At 42.3% G+C, this 26945-nt stretch overlaps 1 protein-coding gene across 3 annotated transcripts; it reads right to left on the bottom strand.

Moving 5' to 3' along the window:
* Window positions 1-8482: 8482 nt before the first annotated feature.
* Window positions 8483-25321, bottom strand: CTLA4 (cytotoxic T-lymphocyte associated protein 4). Of its 3 annotated transcripts, none has more exons than XM_061448752.1 (4): window positions 24988-25321; window positions 11399-11526; window positions 9858-10208; window positions 8483-9366 (listed from the first exon to the last, which is right to left on the bottom strand). In XM_061448752.1, the coding sequence occupies exons 2-4, from the start codon at window positions 11454-11456 to the stop codon at window positions 8972-8974; spliced, it is 804 nt and encodes a 267-aa protein (XP_061304736.1). In that variant the 5' UTR covers window positions 11457-11526; window positions 24988-25321; the 3' UTR covers window positions 8483-8971. The 3 variants fall into 3 exon arrangements, with proteins under 3 accessions (XP_061304736.1, XP_061304828.1, XP_061304647.1); XM_061448844.1 differs by lacking the exon at window positions 24988-25321 and having other exon boundaries at window positions 8483-8752; window positions 9257-9366; window positions 11399-11633; XM_061448663.1 differs by lacking the exon at window positions 24988-25321 and having other exon boundaries at window positions 11399-11633.
* Between the last annotated feature and the right edge of the window lie 1624 nt (window positions 25322-26945).

The raw sequence follows: 26945 nt of genomic DNA, 5'->3' as shown, positions 1-26945 counted from the left end.
AGAGAACTCTGCATGACTTGTAAAATGTCTTGACTTCAGGTTTTGTTGGGGTATTCTCTTTAAACACTTTGCAATTGCAAAAATGCTATGGTATCTCTAGTGATCACATATCATGAGAGCATCAGTTTCATGTTGGAAGAACTGAAAACAGCAATTCAGCAAAACATGGAAATATTTTCTAGCAATTAGACAGAAACTGGCAACACTTCCTTTTCCAGATTATTTATAGGCTGTATTTCAGAACAGTCAAGACAAAGCATTTCTGAATAAGTGACAGGTTTTTACAAGAGTTTGTAATACTGTAAGAGTATAATAATGAATTTAACTTGGAATCACATAATGATTATCAGAACAAGTTTGACTTCCTCTCAATTCCTCCAGAGTCTTCCTTTTGCAGCCTGACTTTCATTCAACCATTTCATTACCTTCCTCTGGGTGCCATCCACTTACTGAATAAGACTTAGACTGCATCCCTTCCTATTTCACATATTTATTGTACAAAGCACTGGTTATCTGGTCCTATGGAGCATCCAGCATTGAAAAGCAAAAGAGGACAAAGGAAGCCCATGTCCACTTCTAGCATCATGGCTGCCCTGCATCCAGGAACCATAAATCAAATGCTTAAGGTGTATTTCTGACAGAGCCCTCTGAAACCTGAGAGTGAAGTTGCTTTGTCCACTCACAGCATCATAGAATCACAGAATAGTTAGGGTCGGAAAGGACCTTAAGATCATCTAGTTCCAACCCCCCTGCCATGGGCAGGGACACCTCACACTAAACCATGTCACCCAAGGCTTTGTCCAACCTGGCCTGGAGCACCACCAGGGATGGAGCATTCACAGCTTCCCTGGGCAACCCATTCCAGTGCCTCACCACCCTCACAGTAAAGAACTTCCTCCTTATATCCAATCTGAACTTCCCGTGTTTAAGTTTTAACCCGTTACCCCTTGTCCTGTCACTACAGTCCCTAATGAAGAGTCCCTCCCCAGCATCCCTATAGGCCCCCTTCAGATACTGGAAGGCTGCTATTAGGTCTCCACGCAGCCTTCTCTTCTCCAGGCTGAACAGCCCCAGCTTTCTCAGCCCGTCTCCTTCACTCCCATGAAGGAACCACGATTTCCTTGTGATAAGTGGTAGCAAAGCAATTGCTGTGTTTAATAAAAGCATATGGATGTCTGGTCTTTCTTAATCATAAAAAACAAAGTAAAAACATGAGAAACAATAATGGAAGTTAATCTGAAAATTGCAGTATAAATGATGACATTAATAAGAAGAATTTTGATGCCAGACCTGTGCCTGCAGCTTACGTATGTGAGGAGGAGGAACAAGAGTTTGGAACCTATTGGTAAAATTATTATAATGGCATTACGTTATTGCAGAGACAGAAAGAGTAAAGAGCTTAAAATGTTCCATCTTAATGAGAGTGCTATAAAAAGAAGACTAGACAAATAGTCATAAAATAAAATGTGATATAATGAATTAGTTTGGCATTATAAGAGAAAGGAAAATATTATTAATTTGTGAAGCAAACAGTCATCTTTGCTACAGAATTAAAAGTGAGAGAGCTCTTATAAATGCTACCCACACAATGTAGCACCTCACCAAAGCTCAACCATGAAACCAGCTTATTCTGCTGATTACTGTAGTTCTAGCCATCTTTCCTGCATGTAAAACATTAAGTCAGCCAGTTATGAAGCTATCAAATGTTTCCAGAGTGTCACTTACCAGAAGGATTTGATAACTTACAGAGAAATGAACTGTTTTGCTTTCTGATCTTGATTAAGTACCACTAGCACACCACGTTTTGTGACAGTTTCAGATGCAGATTATTTTTCATTCTTGTTTCCCCCCTCAGGTATTTCTACAATTTTTGTCCAGCTCATTGCCTCTACATTTTTAATCTCTATGATGCAAATTATTTAGAGCAGCGTTTGTTTTTCCATAGTACTGCCTAACACTGCTTTTAGTGCAGGAGAAGGCCTATTTTTAGTCACCTATTTGCTGCATTTGTTTAGGTTCAAATGAAGTAAAACCATTTCAATAGCAGGAACTCAACACTATGTCTAGCAGGTAAGACAGCGAACTCTGAAAACATACAAGAAAAGAAGTCTTACCAGAGTTTCTACAGAACTTCAAACATCTCAGCTTTCCCCACACACTTGAGGGGTCTCTGCAGTGCAGCTGAAGGCCAACAGAGACCAGATTTCAATGAGAATTTTCAGAGGCAGGAAGGAATTTGAGATATTTCTTATAGTTTGTGATGATGCAAATGCTCAGCCCTAAGTACCGTGGAAGTTAGTACATACCAATCCCCTCACACTAGGGAGGGAGACTTTCTAACTTGCACAAAAGTAGCAGTACTGCTGGCCCTATTTGTTGGTAGTTCAAGGAAGCTACAAATCCCCAAGCGGAAGCTGTAAAAGCAAGTCTAGGGTCTTGTAGAGCAAGATTCAATTATTGCCTCTGTGTACTGAACTCTAGGAGTCTTTGGGGTCTGCCTATTCAGTTTCTAGTTTGAAAGAGGCATGGAGTATTTGCTCAGTGTAGATACTGGTATTTATGTAGAAACAGCAATCTCATATTTCTCATGTAAATGGTGATCTTGGCCCAAAACACTAAGGTTCATTTCCCTTAGCAAACCCACATCGCAGGCACTGATCCTGGGTGAGAAGAACAAAGCATCCTGCTGTTTGTTTCAGCTTTCAACACAAGCTGCTGCACCACAGAGCATGAGTTCTGATAAATCCCACCCATGACACAGCATAGTCCAACAAGATGTTACCCAGTTTTTCAAGCTTTCCCAGTTGTATGTGTTCTATCACATATCCTGTTACCGGAGGTGGTTGTCTTGAAGTCACATCTGTTGAAATCATGTAATTATGTGAGAAATTCCATTTTCCTTAAAAACAAGGTCTTGCTTTTTGTTGGAAAAAAACCAACTAATCCAGAAGCTGTCCAATGATGAAGGAAATATATCTCAAAATGGATTTTTTAAGTCAAAGTCATAGCTGTCAGATTGCCTGATATATGATTTCTCAGGATAATTCTATGTTTTTCCTGCACTCTGGCAGGGCAACTCTGCGCAACTTCTGCTGTGCAGTTACTCTCAAGGATACAAAAGATGACTCTAATGACTAATGGCCATCAATACATTCTTTTTTATTTTGAACAGTCAATATTTCATTAATTACTGAACTGACTGTATTATAACTAATAAGTAAGATTTGCTTTCTTATTATCAATTCTCCTGGTGAATAAAGAAGTACTACAGAGCATGTTTGCAAGAATATTACATGCCTATAAATACTGTGCTATAACAGAATTAATCCAGATTCTTTAATTAATTAATAAAAGAATTAATATTTTGGCCTTGCAGTATACTTATATTGAAAAATGCCTCTGCCTTACCACTTCTGCTGGAGGAAGCTTGCCTATTGCTGCTCCTGTGAACAAAAGTAACTTCAAAGGTTTGGGACCTCATTTATATCATGGGAAAGTCTGAACAGAACAGAAACATTGTTGTGTAGAAATGTCCCACCCCAGAAGAGCACATGAAGCAGATGAAGCTAAATGTTTTGAAGTACTGCTCTTTCAAAACAACAGCCAGCAGAGAATGGAGGAGAAATACCATCAGTGAAGAAACTGAGAACTTCTTGTTCAACTGTAACTTCATAACCACTAAAAAACGTTCCTTAAGAGGCAAGACTGCGACTGTGGTTAAGACAGCTGACTTTGGAAATAGAAGTGTCAATTTTAAAAGTTAAAAAAGAAAAGAATAGTGCAATTTTGAGTAGTTCATAATCTCCTACTTCATGGAAGCATCTCCCACATCACATCAGCAGAAATTATTAATTTGTCCCTTACCTGAACTTCAGGGACAATTTTTACAACCCTCTTTCTCATAGTTACTAAGATCTTTTATCAGTAACTGTTATTTGCTCAAACATACCACAGTTCCTCACCATTCCTCTTTGATATAAAATATACAAGTGCCCTTCAATAAGACTGCTCTTTTATCAGTCACAAAAAAACATTCACACAAAATGATAACGAAGTCATGTAAGTGCTGAATGTCTATGTGAAGAAGTACAGGAATAATTATGCCCAAGTGATGCTCAGGAATCTGCAGGATCAGCAGAGCGTGGTGCTGCCTATTTGTAATTCTTTCCCCATTCTCTGCAGCTCAAAGATTTGATGAATTTCATTCTTTTCCCACACCTCCCTCCAAGCCATAAGCCTGCATTCAAAATTTAGGTTACCCTCCCAGGGACTGTAGCAGCCCCACAGCCTCTCTGTGTTAGAAGCTAACTTGAAGTACCGTTTATGTGTTCAAGCAAGTATGCAGTTTAGAAATGTCAAAAATAAATTGGTTTTCGTAATGCACAAAACCATCTGCTATACACCAGCCTTCTTTGGTTTGGATTTCATGATAGAACTCTTCACTGAATCATCTGATTCCTATTTATGCCTCTTCTAGAGGCAGAGCTCTTTAGTTATGGTTCAGACTCTTCCCATCGCAGGGAAAACTGATGCATTTCCTGGTTTATTTTTCATGGCTCACTCCCCAGCAACAGCTTTGTCTAGGAAAAGGAAGAAGCCAGTCATATCTTACCTTCCAATGTACTCTGCCTTCAAATCTCACCTTTGGCCCTCACACATATACATGCTCTTTGAAGCTGCAGATCTTGAAGGCAGTACTCAGATGGGAATCGTATCAAATCAGTTAGGAGTTATGTGGCCAATGCAAATGTTGGCTTTTCAATAGCAAGAAATTAGGCCCAGGGGAATCTTGAGCAAAGATCAGGAAGTTAGGAAGGATAGGAATAGGTCAACAAAAGTCTGCCATGGGTCCTTGATTATTTATTTTTTAATTTGGTAAAGATCTGTGGAAAACAAGAAGGATGGATTTTCCCTGCAGACCTCAAGGCCTGACTGAGTAGTGAATTCAGATTCACATATTCCTCCAAATAGTGGTGAATCTGTATTTCACTGGAAAATCTCTAATGCTAAAATGGTGGACTGCTCATTGCCTACTGGGAGAGTACCCATTTGTCATATGTTTTTCTGTATCAACTAGGACTCTGGTAATGGCAAATGGCGGGAGGATAAAAATAGTTCAGATAAAAAGTGGATGAAAATGAAGATAGAATATTGGGGGTGGATAGTGGTGTATGCGTATACCATTGTCTTTGATGCAATCAAGTATACCTGTGAATGCCCACTTAGGTGCAGCCAGAAACTTACTATCTCTGTTCCGCAAACAGGCTGACATATCTCCTGCCTGGGTGAAGCATGTACCAAAAGAGACTCTTCCAGAACCTCAGCAAGCAGTATGGTCTCATTATTTGGCTGTCCAGGTAAGACTCTCAGTTACATTTTTAAACTCCCTGTTCTAATAAGCAGAATTCTGACACCAAATCCTTTTGCCTTTGCTTTTCACATTTTTCAGATGAGTCAGGATTTCCTCTTTATTGCCTTATCTGGGATGTACGCTAACCAAGAGTTTGCACCTTTCATATTAGTATTGCTGTGATCTGACAGAAAGCTACGTCTGTCTTGCATATAACAATTTTTTTTTTGAGTGCTTATAGTGGCAAGACAGTCTCCAAGTATCAGGGAAAAGCAGAGAGCTGAAGGGCAGCACAGAGCATCAGGGGAATAAAAATTCCCTAAGGTCTGGGCTCTGCAGTCGTCAGAGCTAGCTGCTATCTGGACCACGTGGAGATAGGTATATAGATCATCTCTGTGGGCATTTAGGCTCTACTCATCTCTGTAGTGCTAGATATATATTATGAGAGTATCATCATCAATAAAATCTGAACTGAAATCCCACTTTGGTCTTCGCTGCTACATCTGCTGATTTGAGTGCACCTGTTACCCTGCCAGAAAATTCAAGCGGGGAATCTGGCTTAGAGCAAAAATGATCATGCTTACTCATATATCATTTAGCTCAGGGAAGGCTGCTACAGTGGTAAGGAAAGCCAGAAAAAAAGTTAAGCACTGCAGAAATAAGAGAAGGTTGGAAAAATAGCTACTGAGGAGGAAAAGAAGTTCAGAACAGCCAGAGAATTTGGGCAAAGTAATTTGCAGCAGGATAATTCATAAACATCATGCTAGGAATTATTTAAGTGCAGGAGCAAACACAAAATATTGCTATTGCCATTTGTGAGATGATAGTTACTGTGCTGCTCTCCCATGACCTTCATTATTCAGGTAATTTAGCAACCTGCAGCTTATTTAGGGCAGAATTCTTCTCTGGTCATTATAGGTGAATGTAGCCTGTACATGCTTTCCTGTGTTCCATACGCAGGTAGGGAAATGCTAGTGTACTAAGAGGAATTAGTCCAGATGGATGCAGAAGGGCTAACCGTGGTCAGCTTAGCTGCCAGAAATGAAGGTGAATTGAAACGCGCTTAGGTTCTACAGTGACACAGATTCATAACCAGCTGTGGCCAGAGGTCATCAGGCTGTTGATACAGGTCTGGAGCATCTCTTTACCCAGGAGGGATAGGCTTAGAAAATAATTTACTTGAGCCGCTTTTGGATTGCTTAAGAAAACTAAGTTCTTGGTCCCACTGTATATGAATTGTCAAGGAAAAGAAAAAGAAGAAACAGTTGATTCCTGATTAGGAGTCAGACACATGATTCAGGGGATGTCTGTCATTGCTGTGGTGGAAAAAAACCTGCCCTGAATAATTATTCTTTCTTTGCTAGGGTAAATGTATTGGAAGACTTCACAGCTTGTACCCGTGGGAGTGTGGGTTAAATTTATTTTTAACAGTCATAGAACACATTTCTCTGAGCAGGCTGCACTTGAATAGGCAGAAATTCAGTCTTTTTACAGTGATATCAGATGTGTGACCTTTGACCAGTTTTTATCCCCAAAACAACAGGTTAGTGGAAAATTAGGGGAAAAATCCCAGACTGATGTCAGAATACTGAAATGCCTTTAGACTTATACTTAATGCACTACAATTGTACATCAACACTGAAAGAGCAGTTATCACCGGGAAACACTGGAAAATTGGGATTGTGAGTGTTTATTTGTACAGCTGGAAGTGGCGGCAGACAAAGGGGCAAAAGGGGAAGAGCAATGAGATCTGGTGTTCTGGGAGCTGCTGCCACTGCAGCAGAGGGCTGTGGGGTTTGGGTTCACAGTTACGAAGCCAAAAAGATGGAATCACAGGTGTGAAACAGAGACAGATGCTGCCATGTATTTGGGTTGCAAGGTGAAATTTTGGTAGCAAAGAGTCAAAGTAGTGGGTAGTAGCTGAGAATGCTGCAATTGTTTGAAGTTTCTATGTTTAAACTTTTTAACTTTATGTTTTTTTAAGTTTCTATGTTTTAACTTTCTATGATTCTATGATAAGTTCCAGCATCTTTGTGTGTCAGCTAGCATGTAGTGAGGGAGAGTGTCAAAGAGGTGCAAAGAAAACAGGATTCGAAACTAGGACTAATTTCTTGTACAAACATCTACAGGAGATGCTGTCAAAGTCATTACAGCTACTTTCTGCAAGTAACTTTGCTGGAAATGGAAAGGTGATTGAGTGGTTGGTAGTGTCTCTGACCACATCACAGCAGCTCTAAGCAGACAAATAGAAGACTTGACAGATTTTAATGGTGGCATCCTGAAGAAGAGAGCTGAGAAAGTAAGTGTTGGCATGAGCACACAGGCTCCCTCAGAAGGGCAAAACACAGGATCAGAGGGGAAAGGTTCATCTTGTCATCACTGCTTTCTAACATGTAGCCACTTCCTGTTTCTTCTGAGAACAGTGAATAAGAAATGAACTTGAATTTGGGCAAAGCTTCAAGGTTTTTATTGAATTGTACATAAGTAATAAACAAGATTATACACTGTTGGTATTTTCATGGAAAATAGACTCAGTTAAACACAGCAACATACTTCTGCTTTCTGGATAGATGCTAATTTAGCATTTGTAAAACACAAGGCCCCAGCACAGCTGGAATATCCTCCCAGCAACAGCCTAAGAGGGCTCCCGCTGGGTAGCTTTTCTCCACAACCAAGCTGTCAACACTGGCTCAGATATCGTCAGTGTTAACTCCAGCCCAGCACTGCTGGGACACAATGCCAGTGAAAGGAGCTGAGATCAGGCTTTTAGAGCAGCAGTGCCACCAGTGCAAGCCTACGGTGGCAGTGCAGAGCACTAATGCCAGAAATGGAAGCAATAAATAACAATGCAAGGGAACAAGTTAGCATTCCTTTGTACATTAGTGTGCTCTTCTGCCTTTGCTCCCAGACCTATAGGATTAGCCTTGAAATGACACACAAGGCTGTTGTAATAGTGTTTGGATTTCAGTTAATTGATAGACATGGTGAAATTTGACAGTGACAGCTGCAACAGCAATAACTCTTAATGCTATACATATATGTATAATGTATATATATAGACTACATATTGGTACAATACAATTCAAAGAATCAATGGCCTAATGTAGCCATTTTTATGCGGCAGGGTCAACCTTGAAATATTAATGCATAAACTATTTATTCTCCTTCAAAGAGTAGAAGTTACAAAGAATATTCTCTCTGCTTCCTCTACACCTTTGTAATGAGACAGCTAATTTTGTTTCTTTAACTTAGGTGAATTAGCAGACTCTCCGTCCCATCTAGGAAATGGTTTCTTTCCTTGTTTCAGTTAACAGTGATATGGAATGGAATCACTTTTTTCTCTATCTTTTCAGAAGGCATTTTCACATAGACCCCAGTAGTGAGACATCGTCTTCTCTTTATCTATAAAATACAGGAAGACAGTAAAATAAACAAGTGATTACAGCATAGTCATTGACCAGCACATTTTGGAGAGAACTGATGAGCGTTATTCCTGTCCTGAGCAGAAGGTATTCTAGACACCTTTCCCTTTCACCCCTCTTTGTAGAAGACCCATTGAGACCATTTGAGGGAGAATCAGGAGTTACAGGGGCCATTTCGCAAAAAGCAAATTCCTGCCATTCATGTAGCCCTTTGAGGGTGCTCCTGCCAAGGGTCAGTCCTGCTGACCTGAGCTGACTGCTTTCTGGTACTCTGACAGCACAAATGAGCCATAAACAAATCTAAATGGCAGCTCCAGCAAGTTCTCTCAATTTGCATAATTGTGACAGCATTGATTGAGTCAGTAAAAAGGAGAATCCCAGGGCATTTGTTCCCAGTGTTCTTCCCTGTTCTCTTTTCTTTCTCCTTATCCCCATCACACAAAGGGGTGTTATTAGCAGGACGGGCCTGTGTTGATGGACTTACCACTTTGCCCACGAGAATGGCTGAGATGATGATACTGTAAAGAAAAAGTCCTGAGGCAGTCGCTCCTAATACCCATAGATATATGGCTGTGTCTGGACAAGGTTCTGGATCTAAAACATATGATATCACACAAGTCAATGTCACACATGAGCCTCATGAGGAAGCCCCTAGAATCAATAAGTCATCCTCCGCACTGCTTTTCTCTAGCATGTGCTATCCCAGGATACTGCCAGGACTGAGCTCTGGGTCCCTGCTCGCTCAGCCTCCAATGAAAATATGCTTCATCTGTAGGAGAACATAGACCTTACTCTTCATTGTTTCTGCACTTACATATCTAACTGCCAAGGCATACATGTGCACTGTATGGTATTGTTTATGTTGTCAAGCATCCGTACATTGCTATATACATCGCATGGTTATGACTGCCTGCTTTAGGTGTGTGCAGGGAGGCCTGAAAGGAATAAGAGCTAATCATGATTCTCAGAGTTTGGATCAGTGTTCAGCCTCACTTCTTACAAACAAGACTTTGAAGACCTTTGAGACATAACAGCAACTCCCTTAACCTGGTAGTATCACAGTACTGTAAAGCTGGTTGGCTTACCAATGACATAGAGATGCGTTCCATTTCCCTTGTTCATAAAATAGGGTGGAGGGTACATCCTCTCCATCTTGCAGATGTAAAGACCAGTATCATTAGCTTGCAGGCCAGTGAGGGTGAGGGTCACATTGTTTCGGCTAGGGCTGACATGGCACTGAATGACCTCTTCCACACTGAGGGTTTTAAACTCTGATGTGTAGGTTGAAGCACAAATTTCAGTGAACTGGTCACCTGTCTGTTTAAGCAGAGTCACTCGAATTTCCTTTGCATTCCCAATATGCTCGTATTTACACACCAAGTTGGCAATTCCTTGCCTGTTGGCCAGCACCATTGCTGGCTGAGTCACTTCCATTTCTGTAAGGAAGTAAAGAGCATGATGGTAAGTGAACTGTTAAGAAATGATTTGTGGTCATTTACTTGAAACCTGCACAATAGGAAGGGAGTCCTTCCACCTCCTATATCCATGGGTAATTCCTAGAGGTGTTTCCAAAAAGAAGGACTCCAAGACCACAGTCACATTGGCACTGCATTAATATACTTCAAAAAGCTCAAGAAGTGCTTTGATTGCTATAAATGGTATTATAAATCTCAGCAATTACTTATTTCTTAAACAGCAGGTAATTTGGCCCACTTACTGGAGCAATGACTAGAGCCATGCATGCTCATCCCCTCTGTGCAAACCTTTTAATATACATAAGGAAGCAAAACAAGAGACTAAAAACGGTGAAGTTGTAATTTGAAATTCAAAATCATGCACTTAAGCCACGATTTCTGCTTGGTAGAAATAAACATGTTCACATTTAGAAAAAAAACCCAGTTGACATCCTGTATGGAACATGGAACAGAACCATTAGGGTAATGATAAAAATGGATAGAAAACCTGTTTACAGATTTTTGTTTCTGACCTTTTTTGCTCCTCCATTTTTAACCAGCCACAGTACAGCAACATTATATACCCCAAGCCACAGTATAGCTACAGACAGCAAAGCCTGATAAATATACTGCAAAAAATCACTACAGATCTTGAAGAGAAACTAGTGTACCATGTACATTTGCACCAGCTGCTTTCTACAGCTCTATACTCTCTCCTGTATAGAGGAGAGTATATGGAAGGCACTGACTTGCTTTAATGAACTGTGAAGGCTCAGTATTATTTTTTCAATTTCATTTTATATCAATCCATTTGGGGGCAGGGCTTCTTCAGCTTTGCAGTGCAAGAGTTTGGAATGAAGAGAAGTAGTTTCTCCATCCATTCAAACCTCTATATCCACGTTATCAGCTGCCAACAACTCCACTCACAGAGCCTGATTTGTCAAAGTCTTTCTTCCTTTTTGCACTACTGTGAATCCTGCCCAGCCTCTCTACAGATGCTACTGCTCTATAGTCTGTGACTGGTTTTCCAGATACCTTGCAGACTCATACGCTCTATGAAGCAGTCCCATGTCATCTCCGTCTCCCTGTTGTACACAGCCCATCTCCTGCAAAGATGTGAAACCAAGAAAATGTAGACACCCCCAGGTACCTGTCCTTCTTCATCTACCCACCTTGGACAATGGCAGTGGCTGTGCAGAGAAAGCCCACGGTGACCAATACTGAGAGCATTCCTGTGCTGGGACAGAGGCTGAAGGTGGCTGATGCCTTCCGACTTTAAGACAAACTGGAACTCTCAGGGCTGGAATAAAGGCGACACCTTTCAGGATACTGAATCTTTGAAATAATTTAACCCACACCGAGTCAGTGTGTATATATATAGCTTTGATCCCAGATGCAGTACCTGAAAGTAACATGAAGCTTTGTTTTGGTTTTACGAGAAAGGAAGTAGTGGGTTTGATTAGTACGTGCACAGTTAACCTCAAACAGCATGAACAAAAACAAGTATTCAGCAGATGGAAAAATATATATTCAATCTGAAACTGCCATCCATTCTGCTTTAAGAACTGGGGGAGGAAAGATAATCATCCAGTAGAGCAGTTCAGGTCCTTCAGTGCTGCCAGTTTGCACAGTCATAGCACTTAATAGTTTAGGAATCGTTAGGTATTTCCTATGGGGACAACAGACAGAGAACTATACTTCTGCCTAATGTGGCAGTGAATCAGTGTGAGCTAGCTTTTCCATGGAAGACTTCAATCCACCCCCAATTTCTTTGCTTGCTTTAATGATCGTGCCTTTGATGTCTGAAAATTGCTGCCCCCTTCAAAATACTGATTACACTTGCAATGACTTCATCCTTTCATACCATCAATGTGACTTGAATCATAACCTATCTTCTTTAGGCTTTCCTCTTTCCAAGAAAAAATGATCTAGGTTTATAGCTAATGACTTCCACATCTATACAGAAGTTTCCTACCTACAGACTTTACCGTCCAAGTACCTTGACATCCACAGATGAAAAACACTGCAGGATCTTTGATTATTGCTATCTCTGCTTAGAGCACTTGCGTCATATCAAATCTCAGTGAAACAGTTTTTACCCGTTGGCCTTTTAAAAGTCATATAAGGCCTGAAAAGCATTTTGCCTTTTTATGCGGTAGACTGTGGTATCCATGAATCATTGCCTGAAGAATTCCATAAAAATGAAGTTACACTTCACTTACACTGAAGGTCATCCTTTTTTATCTCATACTTTGAGAAGTATTTTAGATGGTGCTTCAGCATTTATATATGTAGATCTAGTAGATTGCAAAGACCTATTTTGGGACTGTGACCTAGAAAAGCTAACAGCGCTAATTCTTGAACAGTAGCCTGCCCAGTCCTAAGATACAGGATAAATATTTGATCTTGAAATCACATAAATGCCTAATGATATAAATAAATTTACTGCTTACTTACTTAGGTGAAGAAACAATTGTTTGTAATGACATAGTCAGTTGGATCAAAACAGAACTGATGATAAATAAAAATACAGCCATGAGAAAAGAAAAAACTGCACTCTAATAATGAGTCAGTCACATACTGTACTACTGGTTAGGCAAGCATAAATCAATTTTTATATTAAATGCAATATTAAATAAATGCTATTGCAACATCATGTATTTGAATATCAGTGAGATTTATGGCATGAAATTACCAGGTAATTCCTGACATATTGAGAGTAGTGACCAAATTACCTATTCTATGTATCTTTTGGATTTGGATGTTGTATGCAGTTAAACAAATGATGCCTTTGAACCTCATAAAGCATAGTGTCATCACCTGATAATTGATTGAGACTGCAAATTCATGGTGCAACTAACCCTTAAACACTTGCAAAGGATTGCTGTGTAAAATGTGCTCACTGCCCCACATATCCACAGTATCATATACAGCTAGAGTGAGAGGCAGTGCTATGGCACTCCTGTCTTTGGCAGTTGAGACTGCTCTGGCAAACTGTGTTTCCAGTCATACTTGTGTGGCTGTTTTATTCTCAGGGTTCCTTTACAGATCGACAACTTTTCACATTTTACCCTCATTCTTCCTTAAAAGCCTCACATTTTGATGGCTACTCTTCTAAGTAGGCCGCAATATGTCTCCCTGGGTAGTCTCCTGAAGTTGCCTCTCTCTTCACAGTCTGAGGGGAGCCCAGAGTTTTTTCCCCTTTTGATGGATACCTTGCTATGCTGCTCTCTACCCTTGCTAATCAGACTTTGAATCTTAGTTAGCATACACAAATAGCAGATGGATGATGCAGTAAAATAGAGATCTTGCTGCAAAAACAATCTCTTCTTCACTGCTTGCATCCTTCCCAGCTCAGTTATGGCATGGAACAAGGTCACATGGAAACTGGATGCGTTTCCCCTAAAATAAATTCCAGAAGAATCACTGGGGAGACCTTTTCTCACTGCTGTGCCTCTCTTCTAACTACTCTTTAGCTGACGAAGAGTCTCTGGGCTTTTGCTTAGTCCACTTTCCCTGAATATCACAGCCATGCTTTATAAGCGATAGCCACAGGACCTATCTTACCTAGTTACTGCACCTTCTTGTCTGTGTGGTCTGGCATCTTCCTGCCCTGCCCTCCTCATCCTGAGAGCTTCTTTTCATCAACCCTTTCCCTGTAATTAGAACTTGACACATAGGCAAGGGCCAGGGCAAAGGAGTAGATGAAAGAAGAGCCCTCCCTTTGACTTTGAGATTCAGAAGGACTTTCAGGAAGAATATTCCTCAAGCTGTCTCCAGCAGCCTGTGCTTTGTATTTGCAGTATCCGAAAGCTCAGTGTAAGATAAATCTTTCCTTTAATGCACACACTTATATTCTAGTACTTTTTGTTCCTAGGGGTCATATTAATCCCCAGGGCACAGGAAAACTTTGTACCCTACATGCGCTACCATAGCAAAGTCTTGGAGCAGAGGATGGTACTAAGGGCCTTGCAGAGCTAAACTGCAGAGCCCTAAATTGAGGACTTAGCTTTGGAGTGGTTTGGGTCCCACAGACTCTTTGACCTTGGGTCAGAGAGGGACACACAATTTACTCTGAGCTCTGGACTACACTACTGTGATTAGTCAGATTGCTAGTAAGTTAAATAACTAGGTGTCTCATATAAGTTTCTTTCCATTTTGGGTTAGTTGCTTACATTTTAGTGATTCGAATTGCTTTTCTTCATTGAATGCTTGTTAGGGCAAACCTTCCTGCTGACACCCTGTCAGGATTCCCATTGCAAAGCGTTATTATTCAGAAGATTAGTTTCACACTTTAAAGCCTGTCTCATGCTGCCCATGTTTTTTTTTCTTCTGTGACAGGAACTTGCTTGGTGAATTGCTTGAGATGTAATGGGGAGAAGAGAAGCTTCTCATTTGCATAAGTATCTGGTTTCAGGGTATCTTGTTAAACTCAGAATGTGAGATCATGTCTTATTATGTTAAACAGTTCACGTTTTTACCGTGTTAGTTTGCCACAAACCCATTGGGGTTTTGAAATGCATTGTCATTTGAAAAAGAAAAAAATCCAGACCTCTAAGTGGTGTGGCTGAAGAAAAAATCTTTTCTACAAAAGTAGGTAAAAAGAAAAGGAAATAACAGTGACTGGAAAAACATAGTTTCATTACCATTAAAGGACTAAAACCTGATTAGTGTTAAGTAAAGCCCTAGATATGACCAAGTTGAATGCATCAGTCTTGATTCCTGAAGGAACCACAGTTCACATCGCAAAACCACTGATTTTTAAGTCTCTCAGAAATGTGGCCTTTCTGTCAGCTTCTAAGCTGGACCAGCAGATGCTGCTCTCTAGTCCTAAACTTATGCCCTCAGCCCAGCCTCAGCAAAGGCAAGGACAGCACTAGCTGAGAAATTTGCCTTCCACTACTTCTCAGGGCACACAGGGTTCGTTGTTTTGTGCACTTCTGCTGACCAGCAGATTGTCCAGTAGGATCTGAGGTGTGGGTGGATGTATGAGTGTCCTTTTCCTTTGTGCTACAGTTGTTGGCATTTCTTTTTTACAGTCTAGGCTTTGTTTCCGCTACTGTAAAGTTAATTATATCCAACAGGCTTTCCTGAAAATCAGTGCATCTATAGTTACCTAACAGAGGGAAAATTACTTCCTAACTATTTATACTAACCATTCTCAATTAGCCTTGAAGGTCTGCACTGTACTCCTTACCTGGCTTTGCTACATGTTATTTGTAATAGCCCATACATGTTCCAGTAGCAACCAGGACCTCTGCCTGTGTAAATGTATTGCCCCCTCCCCATGCGCCTGTACAGCTGTCAAAATGTAAGATCTGAGGCTGTCTGGAAAGAGATACAGGCAGAAATAAGAGGAAATAAAGAGACAGGACTGAGAAGCAACATAGGCGAAAGATCTTCACACCAACTTCCTTACTCTTCTCCAGTTCCCTGTAAGGGGTTATGGCAAGGGTGAGATTTTAGGAGGAATTTGAACAGACCCTGAAGTATCTTGGCAGATGTTTAAGGATTTTAAGGAGCACCACAAATCTCTTTTAATAGGCCAATCACTTGATAGTGAATACAGAATAAAGCAGACATCTTCATCAAAGACAGAACACTGGAAGCCAGTCTGTTTTAATGAATAAGCAAAAAAGAGTCAAATGAACCCCCGAGGTTTAAAAAGAAGCAGTTACATATAACCTATGATGAGCTGCAGCTACAGAGACATGGAGAAATACTGGAGAAAGGTTTTATTTCTGCTTCCTTTTGTTTCTTGAAGCATTGTGAAAAGGAATAACAGCAAAAGGTAGCTGTACTTCTGATTGTCTCTGGCTCTGACAGTGCAGTGTTTGTATTTATCGAGAATGCAGTCATTGCAAATGATTAAAAAGAGAAGAAATCATTACAAAGCTTTGCTGAAGACATGTGAGGAGTGTTCTCCAAAATAAGATGCATAAGAAATATTTTAAAAGATGAAGTGTAATTCATGTGGTATATAGCTTAAGTGCCTACTTTCAGTTTTCGCAGGGTTAAGTCCCTGATTAAAAAGAAAAAAATATATATACATAATACAATATATTACATTAATATACATTAATGGCATTTCAAACTATAGGATCAAAGCAGGACTCCTGGAAAACCTAGAATTAAACCTTTAACATTTATAAAGCAGAGAATTCAAAGACATTTATGTAAATGAGACAGTGTCCCAGCTCAGAGGACATACAGAGAATACAAATATTTGAAAGACAGGAGACCTGACAAGGAAAGGCATTTTCCTAATCTCACAGAGGGAGGTTCATCCAGAGGACATATGGAATACATTCTAAAGCATCTCTTTGAACTGATGACAAGTGGATAATGAAGATCACTTTTGTTCAGCAGTCAAAGTCTGGAGGCCATTTATGAAGAGTGAATGAGAGGTGATAGGATGGGATGGGCTGGGAAATTGAAATGGAATTAAACAAAATGAAATGGAGAAAGGAAACTTAGCAACACAGCAGAAGGGGGAAGCCAGTGGACAGGCACAAAGAGAATGACAAGGAGTTTGGGTTGATAGACTCACAGTAAAGTTTTGAATACATAGCAGTGAGCCAAAGTTTGTCACGGGCAGTGCAGAGAATGTTTCAGCAGTTAAGGTGAATAGTGATCATGGGCTAAGGCATCTAGCATCTTGTCACATTCTAGCACATCCATACTTGTTCTGATATGCCCATGCAGGGACCTGGATCTCAGAACTACAGCACACATATGCATGTCTTCCCAGGGCCACACTAAGTTTGTGAACAGAAGCCACAAACCTCAGACATCCTAGGGAAACAGCTTCTGTGTGGAAATCTCAGAAGGCTTGTGATGAGCTGGAGACACAGAAATGAGAATACCAAGAAGAGAAAGGATGGTTTGGGCAGATAACCTTTGGCTATAACCTTGCCTCATTTTTCTGCATCGTAAAACTTCTCCTTGCCTCTTCCCTTGCAGTTTAATCTACAAATATAGATTATTTATTCAGAGCTTGTCAGAGAATCTTATTCCTGTGAACTACATCTAAGTTCAACATGGTTGATGCCCTGATGCACGGAATTGATATACTCAATCTGTTTGCCTTCAGTCCATGGTCCACGACATGTTACTGAAAATTTACTGTGATGTCTGCAGGGATTGTTAGTTCATATTAGAATATGTGTTAAATCATCCTCAATAGGCTCTGGAAAACAAAGATAAGGAATTTCTGACAGGATTGTGGAATAAATCCCAGGCTTTGCAAGAATCTCCTTGCTTTTGACACATAACAGTTGCAGAAGAAATTGTCATCCCGTAAACCAAACCTCTCTGCAAGTGGGAAGCTATAGCCAAGTTCTGGGTGTGTGGCTTGCATCATGTGAGTCAGCAAACTGAAAGCAGATCCTGTATCTCCCAAAAGTGTATCAGCTGCAGGATCTGTTGTTCAACCCACTCTTCACCACAGAATCTGATATCGCACAAAGCCTTACCCTTGCATTACTGATAACTCAAACTCCCTTTGTCTTCTCTAGTTTACAAAGTACTTGAAACCATATTTCTAAGACTTAGCAATTCCCCTTTCCTGTAGTCCCAACCAGGGCAAAGTATGAAAGCAAACTCTAAAATGTCAGAGAGACCACACGTGCAAGGGGAGACCAAGTCTTTCATTATCCAAAGTGATAGCTGACAAGCCTCTACCTTCCTGTTCAGAAGCTCTTTCTTAGGATACTTGTTTACTGACAGATCTTACCACTCCCTACAAGCTTCATCTTTCTCACTTTCTTAGACAATCACATCTATAACTACTCTAAGAATATTAACTTGTGTCAGTGTGGCCAGCTTACTCTCCTGGTTATTTGAATTTAGCACTGATTAATGACTGCATTTAAAGGCTCTGATTGCAGTGAGCACCCATCCAATGCGCTTCTTCACAGCTCCAGCTGCCTCTTCCCCATATCAAGACATGAAAACCTAGCTAGGAAATCCTATATTTTAAAATTCAGATCCAGCATCCAAACGAATTCTTAATGTTTTGGCCACAGGATAACGGATACCAGAAAATATCATAGTGGGCAGTTTGGTTGACCTCTGTGCTAGGGATGAAGGGAAGAATCAAGGAAGTTTGCAAATGTGTTTCTAGGGTGAAAGAGATGATGGAACAGGGCTGCAAAGTCAGTAAGAGAGGATAAAAAGGAGGATGGGCTTGTGGGTAGCACACCATTTGGGGAATTTTTCTTTTAGATAGTAGTGAGATTATATCTGGTACATACAAAGAAAACAAAAGTGTTGGATGTGGTCCAATGAAAATCAAGCCCCATGCAAAATGGGAGGAAATGTTTTGAATGTCATAATTTTGATGAAATGTTGAAGGAAAAGGGGAGATTTTTGAGAAGATGCATGCACAATTTTTCCTAAAGCTTTTTTCGAGCCCCCGCCAACATTTTTCATTTCTAAATCATCAGCTCTTTTGCGAAGAAAACAATGGTGTCTTACACACCAGCAAAATGCAATTTTGTCTTTTTTTTTTCTTCTGCCTAGAACCAGTAATGGGTGAAATGAGAAAAATGTGAAGGGAACCCTTTGCAGCAAGAGGAACAGCAGTTAAACAAAACTTTCTTGAGAAAGTTTCACTTCCTAAGGCTTTTTGCTATGTTTGCTCATTTAAATGGCCATTGTATTAACCCACTTTTTATGATTTTCAAACATCAGCAACCAACTTCTGTCTTGTAAAAGTGTTAAGCAGTGAGAACCTGTTCTAAGGACTTCCTGCAGTTCTGCTGCCACAGCCTTCTAAGTGGCTGCAATATTACTTGCCTGATATATCAGCCTGTGTTGGGTTCTTGCCACAGGTCAAGATTCAATAAACATACATGGTATCTTTGTACCGAGGTCTTTGGGCTAGAGGGGTTATGCCACAGTTGGTTCTCCTTCATTCTCATTCCTCCATTCGTTCAACAGCTATGAAACTACAATCCATTCCTAACTTGTAGGGTTTTAAGTACGAATGCTCTATAAGAGCAATTTGTTGTTGCTTTATTAATAGTGCATTCTGAAACATTTGAAGCTTCCAAATTATTATTTTTTTTACTTTTCAATTTGCAAAAAAATCAGGTTTTTCCTTTCAGGCTGATTGAAATGAGTCCTCCTGACTTTCCAGATTTACCAATGAACCAAAACCAATTAATTATTCATCTAGTTCCGATGAACACCCTTCATAAAGCTTCTGAATTATGCAAACTAATCACCTTCTGGGAAATAGGTGTAGATCATTTTATGGTACAAGCTTCCAATGTGACTCAATGCCTCTTCACCTGCTCTCATGGCACACTATAAGCCTCCTCACTCATCTGATTAATCAGACTTTTGCTTCATCTATGGTTTTCAGCTCATTTCTCCCCCACTATTGCCATTGATCTTCTTTAGTTTTCCTTTGCTTACAACAAAATATTCTTTATCTTTTGAAATATCAAGTGCTGCCATCCTGTGAGGCAAATGCGGCTGGGAGGGCAGAAATGGTTAAATGACTTGGTTCATGAAGTTACTCGTAAAACTTGTCACTAGTGTGATGGTGTCAGCAGAAAGGGCAAGAGCAGCCACCTGCCCCTGTTGCACCCATGGCACCTCCAGGTAGCACGAGTACAGGGGTGGTGGGGATGGCAGGCCTGGCCTGCTCTCTCTAGCACATCAGGCTTTCTCGTTTGGCGCAGGGAGGAAGGAATTCTCCTCACACATGTCAGGCCTTGCAGGTGGACCTCTGGGGAAAACAAACTGAGAAACACAACAGAAATAGGACACAGAAGTTCAAATTGAGGGGAGAAAGGAAGACACTTTGATCTCCCCCTCCTCTTGCAGTCACCCTGTTCTCTTCATTTCCCCTTTCTCTATGCCCTGTGACTGCTGATGCTGCATGAGTAAGCATGGTGGGAAGCAAGTGCTCTCCTGAAGTGAATCACAGTCTCTCCCTCCTAGCAGCCTCTTTGAAGCAGGACCCCAGCCTCATTCACCAATATACTATAAGGCCCTTCAGCTGACCTTGAAGAGGTCACATCCACCTCTTGCTTTTACTATCACTCTTTGCAATTTGCACAAGAAGCGTTCTTTGTCCTGCACTTTTCACTCATGCACAGGGCCAGGGGGGGCCTGGGATGGTGTTCTGGGTGCCCCAGCTGGGCACCCATCCTTCTCTTTGCACTAAAATGGACAGAAGCCACATGCACAGTTAACATGGTAATCTATTTGCTTTACACTTCCAGGGATTAACTACATTTTTAGCTAACCTGCACGTGCTGTTCTTGGGATCCACTTTGTTACCCTTATTAAGCGCCCACAGTTTCTTCAAGGCTTTTGTCCAGTAACCTGCTTTAATAGCAAATGTCATAAAGGCCACAGCTATAGTCTGTACACTCCAAATTGTGCAAATGCCTACCATAGCTGTTTGCATAATTGCTGAAGATTTTTCCCCCTTGATAGCTGGAAGTTTTCTACAAGAGTGGCTGCCTACAGCAACCATCATTTGTTTAGCAGGAAAGGGAGGACAGACACCAAGGTATTACGTCTATTAAGTACAGATCAGTTCTTTAATCCCGGTGCCACCAAGAGCTCCAGCTCTTGCAGAGCAGGCACAAGAAGGGTTTAGCTGATGGCACCTCATCTTCTGAGCTGTTAGTGCTTATTTCAGGGCTGTTGTGAAGCCCAGACTTTCAACATGTCTTCATGGGAAATCACATTTCATGTGGCTTGACTTCTGGGGAAGACATGACAAAAAGTTTGTGCTTGTGCTATGCAGCTGCAGGCAGCTCTAATTTGCATTGGCAATCATTACCCTCCAAGAGGAAACTCTCCTCAGAGAGCAGCACCGTTTATCAACAACAAGGCCACCTCTGCTGTGACAATGTGGGCACATGTTCAGTGTAGACACTGCTGTGCTGCTGAAAAATTCCTGTTGTGACTGCCTCACGCAAAGCAGTACTAAGTCTTCCCACTAATGAAGGACTGGCCCGCAGTGAGTCCAACAGTTAGGTGTGTGCTACTGCAAAGGCTCAGTTCCTGTCTCTTAAGTTAAAGTGGCTGCTGTCCTCGCACCTCAGCATTTCCCTCAGGCAGGCCAAAACTGACATCATCTAATCTATTAAACTTGTGAGGTTTTACTGTATTCCTGACTGTGATTTGAATGAGAAGACAATGCACAATGCCTGAATTATCTCATCACATAGAGAAGGAAGGGCCCCTGCCCTGAGGGTGTGATTTCACTGACAGCAGAGCAACTGCTACCAAAATGGGCAGGATCATTCCCTGCTCCCCAGAATCCCTAGCCCCATGACTCTCCTTCCCTTCTAGCATCACTAGCCCTCATGCAGTTGGGTAAGCCAAAACCTTTTTCTGCTCCAGTTCATCCCGCAGCCAAATTAATCCCAGCGCCAGCACCAGGGTAGGGTGGTGCGGCTGGAGGTCAGAGTGGCCTGGATGGTGCTGCTTTTTCTTGGTGAGGCTGAGGTCAGGTAAAGCAGATCATGAAAACATGTCCTAAAATACTATCTGGCACAAAACTCTCCTGACAGTGAAGACAGGGCTGGAGAATTCCTCACAGCTTTCTTTTCAACCATGTACATTTTGTTTGTGTTTTTATTTGAGTCTTGCCTCTTCAGCATACCATATATAGTATATTTAATGTATAGTGAAGATAAGGAAATCTTAAACATGTGACCTGTGATACAGCTGAGCCTGTGAGCAGTGTCAGCTCAGGGAATACATCAATGGACTGAATCTTGGAAATTGAAATTTATTCCTGCACAGTTGCCTGGTGAGGCACTTGAGGTTTACCCAGCTTTGACCTCAAAGACCCTAAGCAATGGCTGCAGTAGTAAAATCTATGGAAATGACAGATTTCCTCTGATAGAAAGGGCAAAAGGAAGGGATGATTGAATGATTGTTGTGAGAAATATCAGTGGTGTTGTATTTGAGTGGGGGAATATCTTCCTGAGGCAGATACATGCAGTTCAGTCCAGAGACAGACAGGCACGGCAAGTGAATGGGGTGGAGTTAAAGCAGGACTGAGCTCTCCAAAGGATAATGCAAACATGGGCATACTGGGGACCTCAAGAGGGAGTTCAGGGAAAAGGAGACATGGGTGCCCAGAATTTCAGTGCAGCTCTGTGGGTTTATAAGGTAAATCCTGCTGTATCAGTCACAGCCATAGGAATGAGGGAGATGTGAGGAACCCTGCTACATGCCTGTGAGAGCAGCAGGCACTGCTTTGGGTGTTTGCCATAAGCTACTTCCTTCTGGAAAGAATGGCTCTGGGCTTCAGTAATACCTTGGCTGCACCCGCACGTGTTTGCCAGCAGCTGTGCCTGAGTACTGTATGGTATTTGAATTCCAAGATAAAGTGTTAGCTACCAGCTCTGGGTGCTGGCAGGAGGGAAGCCAGCGTTACCTCAGCATAGGGGTGAGCCAGCAGGTGCTCTAACCCAAGGGCCCCACACATGCAGAGCGAGGATGTTCCAGTACCAGCTCCAGTTAAGCAGTTCAGGTGCAGCAACCCAGCTTTGGAGGCTGAGAGGTTTTCCCAGGAGTGTTCTGCACTGGTTGTATTTACTAACAGACACAAGTCATGTAGTCCAAAGCAAGATTTAGCCAAAGGAAAATGGTGCAAAGGGAACTTTTTTCAGAAGATTTCTAAGCAGATGTTCCTGTAACTCTGGGATTTGGCACTCTCAGGCTTTATAAGTAACTCATGAGTTTCCCCCCTTCTAAGAAGAACATACCTTTTACGTTAAAGAGTGGGCCTCAAATCTTAAAAGCATCTCTAGCTTTTCCCTCCCCTTGAATACACCCACATATACACGCTTCACTTCTACAGTGTGGTCGTCCTCACCGCTGCTGTAGGGCCAGGTTGTGTAATCCTTTATCTAGTCCTTGTAAATGGGGCAGCAGTTACTCTTGTAACAAGAAAGCACAGTAGCTGACTGCAGTAAATTGCCAACCCAAAAGAGAAGGGAAAATAAAAATTTCTCTAAATGCAGCATTCCCCCAACATATTAAGTGTAGCCAACTAGGTAAAGAAAGACTGCTATAAAAGGATTACAAAAACGTAACTTAAAAAGAAGTAAATATGATCTGAGTACACATTGATATTCTCATCAGACTTCCTCGATACTTGATAGATGGGCAGGGCAACATATATCCTTTCACCTTTCCCCTTTGGCAAGTGTTATGTGTTATCATGCAGTGTATTCTTAGAAAAGCATGTGCCATACCTTCCTGAAGAATTCATTTCTCACAAGCCCTCCCTCTTTTCATTTTGAGTGCTGTGGGTTTGCACGAGGCGTCATTGTAAAACAGGTCTACCACAGCCAAATGTCACTTGGTACACTATTCTCAGAACCAGCAACAGCATGCCCTGAGCAGGAATGACAAAACACCGAGATGCATGAGCCAAGTCTTTCCTTTCGTGCCCTCAGCACGGCTGGTCTTTGCTGTGAAATTGAATGGTTGTCTAGCGCAGCTGGGTCCGCTATCAAATGTCCTCAAGAAGGGAATGTGCCTCCTGCTTTTCTTACTCTGTATGGTTGCAGTTGTGCTTGTCAGACCACAGCTGAAAGCTTGGTGCCCTTCTGCAGGTAATAGACCCATTTGCAGCAAGGTTGCAGAGATTTGCATGGCCCCACATAAGGCACATTATGTCAGATGCTACATGAGGTCAGGAAAAGGTGTCATGGGGGCTCAGCCCAGAACTTAAACAAATCCAGTCCTTCAAGTTCATCCTTCACTGCCCAGTCACTAGAGCACCATTCCCCAGTCAGCAGGTGAGGCAGTACAGGTGGGGCATCCGGCAACTCTTCTGGTGGGAGCACCACACAGGAGAAAAACACTGGAAGTCTGTTGGACATATTTGTGCAGAGCCTGATTCTCCTGCCAGGGAACATTTCACCATCACCATGCATTGCTCAGTGCTGCTATCATCATAACTCTTATGGGCCTTGAAGGAGTATCCCTGCATGCAGATATGAGGGGAGAAGCCCAAAGTTTATCAGTAGATTGCGAGCTTATGAGGAATATTCACCACTGTCCTGGGATGGAGTCAAACTTTGTCTTGCAGGAGTTTAAACTGGGAAGCACAAGTTTAAACCAGGAATCAAGCAAGCCCTGTTTCTGGGTTTTGGACTGCTGGGCTTTGTTTATTGAGACAAGTGAGCACTAGGGAGTGAACGGAGTTCTGAGAACTGTGGTGAGCCTCCAGTTCCCTTACTTTATGTTCATGGAGAGAAAGAATCAGTAAACGACCTCTAAACTCTTTCTTCCCTCCCCACATCCCCTTATGTGGGAACTGTCCAAGCCAGGCCTGGGAGACCTCTGGTACTCAGCACTGAAAGCCACTGCTCACAAGAACATTTGTTACTCTCGGAAATGCATTAAATTCCTTGGGACCCTGGGGAGAGGCTGAATGGGATCTCAGCAGATGAGGCACCTCCAGACTTTTTTCCCACATGCTCACAAGCTGCCCATGTTGAACAGAGGACTGCAGCCCACTGTGTGTAGCAGCACATGTCAGTAGGTGATTTGCTAGAAAGGACCCACAGCTTTCCCTCCAGATATGTAACTCAAGCCCCTTCTTCTTGGCAGCAGTGCAGTTAGATGCATGGCCCAAAACTGAGGTGAAGCACATACCAAAATCCGTGGGCTGCTGCTGGTTACCTCCCTGGGGGCCTTTAAAGACAGCAGAAGAGTTTTGATCCAGATGGATCAGCAGGGAGAGAAACGCCCATCATTTTGATACCTGGATCTGCCACCTTTCCTGTCTGCTTCCTCCTGTCCCCCGTCTGCTGCTGACAGAAGGGCTGTGGATCAGCGTGTGGATCAGTCAGGATGTGGCCTCAGCTATGCATGGCCCTTCGGAGAAGGGGAGTGCGAGGCAAGGTGTGTGCTGTGGGGCTGCAAAGACGTTTGCTGCAAAGGAGCAGTTCATTGCCTCCTCCAGCGGCCTGGCAGGGGGAGAGGCAGGAGAGGACCTGCCCAGCGCCACTGCAGCCTGCAGCAGCCGGGCTGAGGCGAGCGGGAAGATTCGGCCCGGCCCGGGGCCGCTCCCCCGTCGGCCCCGCAGCCCCCGCGGCTCGGTGCCGCAGCAGCGCAGCGGCGTGCGACGGCCGCGGGGGGGCGCGCTGGTACCCAGGCCGGCGGGGTGCAGGGTTCTCGGGGGTAAGCCGCGGCTATAGCAGCATTTCACTGGCTTTTCCGCTGGGAACCTCGCTGCTCTGTGGGAAGGAGATCCCCAGCCTCTCACCCCTCGCAGTTTATTACCTCCTTTTTTTCTTTCCCTTGTGCTTCCCTACCCTCTAGCCCGAAAGAGGCCTCGCAGCGCGGACACTGGTGCCCGTACAAAGACTAGAAAGGAAATGGGGGGTGTGTGCTGGGAGAGGAGGAGTGTGGGGGGTCTTGTGTGTTCAAGCTCTGTTCAGTGCATGCTTCAGCCTCCTTTCCCTGACTTTGAGACCACGGTATGTGTGGTTAACAAGAGGTGACAGTGTGAATGCAGCTTTCTGTACATTTTGGATGCTGCTGGAGCCCAGTGTTTTTCCACCAGCACAAGTAAGTAAACCTACAGCAAATAGGAGCACACTGAATCCACTCACTGCAGAGCTTGGAGGAGAAAACCATGACCTCTTCAACCACATATGTAATATTTCATACCCGTGACTCAACAGCTCCATGCAAGAATGAACCTTCTGTTTTAGTCCAGGAGCAGCACCGAAGTGCTGTACAAACTCTACAGCTTTAAAGGCTGGGAAATGGTTTGCAGATTTTTTTAATGTAATTTCAGTCACTCAAAACCACTCTGTCTTGCACACTTGCAACACCTGCAGTTAGTGAAGCAACTGTATTTCTAAGTGTTGGGTGCACGCAGGGTTCTATTTCAAATTATCATGGCTGCCATTTTATTTTAAAAGCAATAAAGGCATAGGTGAGCATTAAATTTTAGGATGATATTCCGTGTTTCTGAATTTCCTCTTTTATTATTAGGTGCCTCTTCTAATTCTTAATTATTTTCTCAAAAGCAGCCCATGTACAGAAGCTTAGTTTGTTTTATTACTGTGAGGGCTCGTGTTGAGCTTATATGTTTCTATATGTTCAACCAAAATTATACCAACCCTGTATCAGTTTCTAGCTTTCTGTTAGCAAGTTGTTCAGCCTTCACAATCTCACACCCCACTGAGTCTGAATTTTTATCACACATCCTCTCCACCATAATTAGCAAACCTCACTCTGAACACTGCTGAGTCATTATCCAAATATTCCAGTTTCCATCTACTTTTTTGTCATGGTCAAGCCAGCCCATGAATCCAAATGACTCCAGAATACTGGGTGAATAACATTTTTACCTGAAATGATTAAAGCCTGGAGGATTAGAATCCTGCTGTGTTCAAGGGGTAAAGTTGAATCAGAATCCTTCTGTATAACCAAGTAAAAGTCGAAAGAGTGAATAGAACTGTTGCTTGTGCCTTCCCCACTGTGAGATGTGATTACTTCAGACAACACTCAGGCTCATTTGAGTGTTGTAGCTCCCAGAGGATGGCTGGGCTTAGCTGAGCAGCATACTCCTATCCTGCAAATCACCATGTATAAGGCACTGTACCACTGACATGGTTAGCTGAGCAGTCATGATACACAGATAGGGAGTTCTGTGAGGCCATTTGAGCTAAGTAGCTCTTTGGCAACTCTGTGCTTCTGTGAAAGGCT

Source organism: Pezoporus flaviventris, unplaced genomic scaffold, assembly GCF_033815535.1.
Source record: "Pezoporus flaviventris isolate CSIRO_AGI_PZ_B2104156 unplaced genomic scaffold, CSIRO_AGI_Pfla_v1 ptg000001l, whole genome shotgun sequence".
In the NCBI taxonomy this organism is placed as follows: Eukaryota; Metazoa; Chordata; class Aves; order Psittaciformes; family Psittacidae; genus Pezoporus; species Pezoporus flaviventris.
This window is presented reverse-complemented; position numbering and strand designations above follow the sequence as displayed.

Bases quoted from the DNA above. Each gene is read 5' to 3' on its own strand.
- CTLA4 (XM_061448752.1), bottom strand. From the start codon at position 11,456: ATGCTCTCAGTATTGGTCACCGTGGGCTTTCTCTGCACAGCCACTGCC. The intron at 10,209-11,398 runs GTGGGTAGATGA...ACTTCCTTACAG, and splicing joins AGCCACTGCCATTGTCCAAG to AAATGGAAGTGACTCAGCCA. The intron at 9,367-9,857 runs GTAAGCCAACCA...CATATGTTTTAG, and splicing joins AACGCATCTCTATGTCATTG to ATCCAGAACCTTGTCCAGAC.